Raw genomic sequence first — 7,233 nt, forward strand, 5'->3', positions numbered from 1 at the left:
GTATAGATGGTGAAGTGGGTCCTCAGGGAATGCTTGGAAAAGAGGGTCAAAAGGTCAGAGTGCTTTATGACTTTCAGGTGGAGCAATCACCAAAAACTTTCTAATAGCTCACCCTTTTACATCAATCCACCTGTGATTGCTCCTTTTAAAACACAATGCTGCCCAAAGGCCCTTTCACTCTGTCCTATTAATATATGCACCTACTGTAAATCAGTAACATCTCTTCCTTTCGGTTTATATTTTTCTTTTTGAAACAAAGGGCAGTAGGGGTGAACCTGGGGATCATGGAAGAACAGGACTCCGAGGATCAAGAGTAAATTTACTATTTGTTTCATATAAAAGTCTGAAAAATCCTGAGACCACCAGTGAAAATGCATCTACTTGCAAATACATCTAAAATCCATCTAATATTTTAATTATAAAGATTTTCTAGATAAAATTTCCAGTTCCAATTGCTTAAATTAGATTTTTTTTTTTATTGTGGTCTCAGATTTATTCATATGTTTTGTTTCATGAATATATCATGAATAAACAGAATGTAAATAAGTCGTCTTGTATCGTCTGATCACATTCCCCCATGTTGTTTTTGTGTGCTCAGGGTCGAGCAGGCCAACATGGTCCCCCTGGTGTACCTGGAATAGTGGTAGGGGAATTGCATTTGAGGAAATTGAGTCCAGATTTATTTAGTTCACGCTTTATTGATTTGATCATATAGACTTTGCTATTTTTGCAGGGTTTAAGAGGTCCAGTTGGTGCAGAGGGACCAGAAGGAAAGCCTGGTACACAGGTTCCCATTTCATACATTTAATATCAAGTTTTTTTTATATCAGTCATAGTGATTTATCATATATGAATCTTTGCTTTACCATTGCAGCAAAGTAAGACATTAAAATTCTGTTGAATTTATGCATCTGTCTTGCAGGGTGTTTCTGGTTCTGTTGGAAGCCCAGGGGATAAAGGACCTGATGTATGTTTCTCCTCATCAACCAAATTATTCTGTGAGATATAATAGTCAATTGAAATCAGACTGCTGCTATAATAAAAGCTTGTAAAGACTTGTCAATAATGATAACAGATAGTTCTTTAAAAAAGCTATTACCAACATTAGACCTCAGAAGGAGGAGAAACACTTTATACAGGCATGTCAAGGTCAGAAAGATCAAAGAGTATTAAACTTAACGAGGTCTTAAACATCCAGTTGGGTTGGTTCTTCTGTCATGCAGCAATGAGCGGTTTCAGCATGACAGCAAGAGCCTGAAACGTGTTTTTTAAGTCAGATATGTAGTATTTATTTTGTCTCTTTTTTGCTTTATTGATAGCAGCACATGAGCTGCATGAACAAGGTTGTGTAAAACCTGATGATGATGTGATCTAGCATCATTTAAGAAGATCCAAAGGGCATCTTTTAAGTGGAGGAAATAATATTTTAATCTAAAAGGAGTTAACAGGGTCATGTCACAAGTTTGATTATTGGCTTAGAAACAGTTCACAATCATTAAATATTTGTATTACTTTTACATCAAACGATGTTCATTGTGGACTTTTCCAGTCTTTCACTCATTTTTTATGTCATATATCAAATATCTTCTGTAATATTTGTCATCTAAAGGGCTTGAAGGGCATGATTGGAGAACAAGGAAAACAAGGCCCTCCAGGCTCACAGGTGAGCATAACAACAGGACAAACTGATTGCTAGGACTGTTAAAAATGAGTAGTCAAACCTCAAAATGTAAAGTAAAATATTGTTCATGTTTTCCTTACCATCACAGAATTTAAAATTCATAACTATATTTGTTCTTGTTCACTAACATCGACTGAAAACACAACTGTTTATCACCAGCTCACGGTTTCTCTTCTCATTAGGGCGCACCTGGACGACCAGGCCAGGATGGCATCCAAGGCCCTCCCGGTGAGAAGGTAAGCCTCTCAAAGCTTTGTATTGCTGTCAGAACATTAATAATGTAAATAATACACCGTGTTCACATGTATCATTGCTGTGTATGTTATCAGGGCTTTACTGGAAAACCAGGCATTGCAGGTGCTCAAGGGCCTGTAGGCATGTATGTAAGTGGCACTGTCCTGCATAAACCAGTCTAGACTGACATGAAAATTCATGATCAGCTTGTAGCAGGGATTTGATTGTATATGCTGTTTTCTTGCTCTCAGGGTTATCCTGGAGCCACAGGCCTTCGTGGACAGCTAGGTCACGTTGGAGAGAGGGTTAGAACTTTCTGCTGTAAATATTTTACAATGAATTTTTCTCTCAGCATTCTGGATGTCGTATCACATATATTGTGTGAATGTGCATCTGCAGGGTGAACCTGGCATCAGGGGACCTCTGGGTCCACCAGGGCAAAGAGGGCCACCTGTAAGTTGATTTGCATGTCATTAAGTATCATTAATGTGATGACATTTTGGTCATTTCTTCTTTAAAACAATTGTTATCTTGTTAAACTTGTAAGGGTTTACCAGGCCTACCTGGTGAGAGGGGCCCACGTGGACCACCGGTGAAGTAACTTCTCCATTCATAGAGCCAAATAATTGAATAGCACTATTTTGATATTCAGAAAGGTTATTAATAATGCTTCAAAAAATGTTTAGGGTCACCAAGGGGAAACAGGACCTGCTGGCTTGCAAGGACTGCCTGTATGTAGCCCTCAGTTTGAATCATACATTTTGATTTTTGAGAAGCAGAAATAAATTTAAGTGCAATAAGTTATTTTAAATTGTAATATTTCATAATATTTCTTTTTATGTATCTTCATGTATAATAGACCATTTATTTGTGTGTATATTATATCGTACATAATATTAAATAGTATGTGTATTTTGTATTGAAATGCACATAAATTAATTTCCATATATTTTATATCAATTATAAAATAACCTGATGGCCTGATGCTGATGAATATTATGCTTTTTGCACCATGATGTAGCAGTCAGCACTGTTAACTGTCAAGTGGTCATAGCATTTGACAAATTGTTTTACATTACATGTGAGTGTGTGTGTGTGTGTGTGTGTGTGTCAATTCAGGGGCCCTCCGGACTGCCAGGGACTGAAGGTGTAGCTGGAAAGCCAGGCCTCTCAGGGAGCCAGGGGCCTCGGGGGCCACAGGGAAAACAAGGACCAATTGGTTTGCCAGTGAGTGGGTACCCCTCATTTTTATTATTTCATTTTTAGGATATTTTTCAAAGACTTTTAAAATAAAGTTACAATCTGAGATTCTGATCATATTCTTCTATTCTTCAGGGTTCACTGGGAACAAGTGGAATGGTTGGTCAAGCAGGAGAGAAAGGAGGGCAGGTATTGTAAGCATTTCAATTTACTAAATCAGGTTACGTAACACATGGGATTAAGCATTTGATTTATAATGCTCTTCTTTAGGGTTTGCGAGGACCTTCAGGTGACCCTGGATCTGTAGGATTGGATGGACCACAGGTCAGTTCATTTCAATATATGCAGAATTAACTGCTATTAGGAGGCTTCCTGTTTGAGTTCCCTGAATCAACTTCCTCTTTTCTTGGGCATCTTACCAAAAATAAAAGCAACTTAATCTCTGGTTCAGTATGTTTTTAACAAAGGTGGGAATATGTGCATAGCAGAATTACTGGAGATTTTTGTTAAAGCGCGATGCATTAGCTACCCTTTCTTGTTTTAGTAAAATTCATCATGAATTAACATACAGTTTATTCACCTCTCTCTGCTGTAGGGCCATCCTGGTCCAGTTGGTTTTGAGGGTCCAATAGGGCCAAAAGGGGAACATGTAAGTGCTAAATATTGATAATGGTTCATATGCATCCAGCAAAACCACTAAGTCTGTCAGCTTCCACTCCAGGCTTTTTCCAAGTGAAGTGATTTTACTTGGGTATTTGATTTAAGGGATCACCTGGACCCATTGGGAGGCCTGGTCCAAATGGACCTCCGGGAGAACAGGGGCCTCAGGGCTCTCAGGGAATGCAGGGTGCACCAGGACCACGTGGCAAAGAGGTCAGTGACATCGATTACATGAGGCTTCAAGTCGCGTTATTAAGCTACGCTACGCTAAATTTGGGGTCATTAAGAGTTTTTTTTTTTTTTTAAAGAAACAAATAATTTTATTTAGCAAGGACTTTATTTAAACGTGACAGTATAAACATGTATAATGTTACAAAAGATTTCTGTAACATTATACATGTCCATTTCCACAAAAATATTTTTGTGGAAAAACAGCACAACTGTTGTTTTTTTTATAAGAAATATTTCTTTAGCACCAAATTAACATATTATAATGATTTCTGAAGGATCATGTGACACTCAAGACTGGAGCAATGGCTGATGAAAATTAGGCTTTAAAATTCAGAATAATAAATTACATTTTAAAATGTATTGAAATAGAACACTGTTGTTTTAAAATTGTAATAATATTTCACAACATTATTGTTTTTATTATATTTTTGATCAAATGAATGCATCCCTGGTGAGCATAAGAGAGTTCTTTCAAAAATATATTTTTTTTTAAATCTTACCGACCCCAAACAGCTGTGTATATATCTTAAAAGTCCTTGTTATTTTAAAGTGCATTGCAATAAATTAATAATTATGAGTATGATGTTTCATATACAGGGAGGTATTGGACCTCCAGGTGATATTGGAGAGCCTGGGCCTAAAGGACAAAAGGTAAAATAATTCCACAATACTCTTATTTTTAAGTAAAATTTCATTCTATACGGTACATTATGAAAATTCAGGTCTATACAATGGCCAGTTTCTACACAAAGTGAAGTAACTACATTCTTATTCAATCAGGGTGACCCTGGACATCGGGGATTCTCTGGACGACAAGGCCCATCTGGATTTTTTGGGGACAGAGGAGAGCAAGGAGTGAAGGGGAATAAAGGCTACATTGGTCTACAAGTTAGTGATCTTGCTGAGCAAAACTCGTTTCTATTGGACATACTCTTTGGCTACCTAACTATTATTGCACTGTTAATTTATAGTAGTTTTTGAAGTGTATATTGCTTTGAATAATGATTGCCTCTTCACCAGGGTCAGAATGGATTGATGGGAAAGACTGGTCCATCTGGTTTGATGGGTCTAGAGGTATGATTTTATATAAGATGCACCTAAATAAACTTACATTATTGTAGTTTTTGACGGGGAACACACTTTTGGGGTTGGTTGTTTGGTTGAGTCTGTAAGTTGACTTTCAATGCAGGGTTTGATAGGCCTTCGGGGACCACCAGGACAAAATGGTTCACCAGGCCCAAAGGTATCACTCCCTTTTCTTCCTCAAGTTTCTTTCATTAATTCCTTGTAATAGATCAGGATTACCCTTATGCATTTCCTAATGTAACAGACCTGCTCTTTGTTTCAAAAGGGGAAAACAGGATTACCTGGGGTGCCTGGCCATCCAGGAGATCAAGGCAATCGGGTAAAATCAATGACTGTTTTCCATCATACAACAGTTTGGGTAAAGTAACATTAGAATTGTGAACCGGGAACAAGACAGAGCCACATTCGTCTCACTGCCCTTTTTGCATACATATCGGCTGCTATATAAGATTACAGGAACTGAGGGGAACCTCTCAATGCCAAATTAAAGTCATTATGTTTTTGTTTCATCTGCAGGGAATAGCTGGGCAGAGAGGCTTACAAGGGGTTATGGGGAAGGCAGGAACTCAGGTTAGTACGGCTAACCGTTTCAAGGTAAATCCTGGTTACAGTGCTGGATTTTCAGCGGACAAATAATACTGATATTGCAGGGAGCCGTGGGTCCCAGAGGCCCTGAGGGCTTATTGGGTCCAAAGGGTATGCCAGGACAAGAGGGACCTAAAGGTGAACCAGGAAGACAAGGACCTCCAGGGCAGATGGTGAGGCTCTAAAATAAAGAAGAACTTTTATAACAAGTGTCTAAAGTCTGCTTGATGTCAGGTAATGATTGTCTCCTGTCTAGGGACCACCGGGCCTCCCTGGCACTAAAGGACCCTCAGCATTACCAGGAAAGGAGGTAGAATTTCACCATAAAACAAAGTGTCCAAAACTGTTATTTAAATGTAGAAACTGTAATTTAGTCATATTGATATTATGTTAAATATTGTTCAAAATTCAGAAATATAGTACTTGTTTATTTATTTAATTGCTTTTTGCTGTTATTTCCAGGGACTTCCAGGGGAAATGGGAGCTCAGGGCCCTGTTGGCCCACCAGGGCCACAAGTCAGTATTTGTGTGATTTTTAATATCAAGGAAATTTCTATTCTTTCACCGCCTGAAGACCGGAAATTATATATTATTTCTGTTTAAATGTTTTAGGGTCCAAATGGCAAATCTGGGCCTCAGGGAAGGGATGGACCGAAAGGTCAGAAGGTCAGAGTGGTCTAAATCTCATTATTCATCATATGTTAAGATTGATTTTGTAATCTGATATCATGACATTCATTCTTTCCTTCTTTAGTTGCTGTGTTAATTTCTAAAAAATATTACCGTACTGTATATACTTTTCCAATTTTTCAGGGAAATGATGGTCTAGATGGACCTCCTGGAAAACCTGGGCATGCAGGGAAGAGAGTAAGTACAGTGTTAAGGTTTTTTAGTGTTTGGAGGAAACATTTCCAGCATAAACAGATCAATATAAATTATTCTTTCACTCTTAGGGGAAAAAAGGAAAAGCTGGTCAGAGGGGTCTCAGAGGACCTAGAGGGGAGAAGGTACTCGTTTATTAATTAGTCATTTTTAAATGCTGCTTAACCTGTAAAGGCATGATGTTTGTCACAAATTACCAGGGGTGTGGACTCGAGTCACTTGACTCGAGACTTGACTCGGACTCGAGTCCCAAATTTGATGACTTGCGACTCGACTCGACATAATTAAAGAAGACTCGAGACTTGACTTGGACTTGAGCCCTGTGACTCGGAAAGACTTTATGATCAGATCAAAGTCGTTATAGACGCGTCCCCTGCAGTGTGCTTGCGCTTGACTGGCAATAAGCCAGAGACTGCGTTCCGGGAGCGCTGGATAGGTTAGTATAAATTAATGGAGTAATAGCATAACTTACGACAAAAGAACAGAGATAAAAAAAATAAAGAACAAATGACATGATTCGTCTAGTAGCGATCTCTGCTCGTGAAAAGCGCTGCCCTGTCCGTTTGATCGCCGCCCAGCAGACACACGGAGCGGGCATGAGAAACTAGATGCGTGGCCGCGATCACTTCACTGGTGCTCGCCTCATCATCACCGTGACCGCTGCTGTTAAATAT

The 7,233-nt window shown here is 38.8% G+C and overlaps 2 protein-coding genes across 2 annotated transcripts in view; both read left to right on the forward strand.

Moving 5' to 3' along the window:
- Positions 1-882, forward strand: part of LOC107690687 (collagen alpha-1(I) chain-like) — a 6,845-nt gene extending 5,963 nt beyond the window's left edge. The window contains exons 18-21 of the mRNA XM_016489079.1: positions 1-53; positions 599-643; positions 734-779; positions 875-882. Of these exons, the coding sequence (XP_016344565.1) occupies positions 1-53; positions 599-643; positions 734-779; positions 875-882 (152 nt within the window). The remainder of the gene's footprint in view (positions 54-598; positions 644-733; positions 780-874) is intronic.
- Positions 883-2,215: 1,333 nt separating this feature from the next.
- LOC107690695 (collagen alpha-1(V) chain-like) overlaps positions 2,216-7,233 on the forward strand; it is a 13,627-nt gene continuing 8,609 nt past the window's right edge. The window contains exons 1-21 of the mRNA XM_016489086.1: positions 2,216-2,220; positions 2,315-2,368; positions 2,463-2,507; positions 2,602-2,646; positions 3,035-3,142; positions 3,251-3,304; positions 3,386-3,439; positions 3,711-3,764; positions 3,881-3,988; positions 4,604-4,657; positions 4,787-4,894; positions 5,027-5,080; positions 5,196-5,249; positions 5,358-5,411; positions 5,609-5,662; positions 5,743-5,850; positions 5,934-5,987; positions 6,140-6,193; positions 6,290-6,343; positions 6,491-6,544; positions 6,631-6,684. Coding sequence (XP_016344572.1) covers positions 3,272-3,304; positions 3,386-3,439; positions 3,711-3,764; positions 3,881-3,988; positions 4,604-4,657; positions 4,787-4,894; positions 5,027-5,080; positions 5,196-5,249; positions 5,358-5,411; positions 5,609-5,662; positions 5,743-5,850; positions 5,934-5,987; positions 6,140-6,193; positions 6,290-6,343; positions 6,491-6,544; positions 6,631-6,684 — 1,005 coding nt within the window. The 5' untranslated portion in view covers positions 2,216-2,220; positions 2,315-2,368; positions 2,463-2,507; ... (1 more) ...; positions 3,035-3,142; positions 3,251-3,271. The remainder of the gene's footprint in view (positions 2,221-2,314; positions 2,369-2,462; positions 2,508-2,601; positions 2,647-3,034; positions 3,143-3,250; positions 3,305-3,385; positions 3,440-3,710; positions 3,765-3,880; positions 3,989-4,603; positions 4,658-4,786; positions 4,895-5,026; positions 5,081-5,195; positions 5,250-5,357; positions 5,412-5,608; positions 5,663-5,742; positions 5,851-5,933; positions 5,988-6,139; positions 6,194-6,289; positions 6,344-6,490; positions 6,545-6,630; positions 6,685-7,233) is intronic.

The sequence above is a fragment of the Sinocyclocheilus anshuiensis genome, unplaced genomic scaffold, assembly GCF_001515605.1.
Source record: "Sinocyclocheilus anshuiensis isolate Anshui unplaced genomic scaffold, SAMN03320099.WGS_v1.1 scaffold2041, whole genome shotgun sequence".
Taxonomy (NCBI): domain Eukaryota; kingdom Metazoa; phylum Chordata; class Actinopteri; order Cypriniformes; family Cyprinidae; genus Sinocyclocheilus; species Sinocyclocheilus anshuiensis.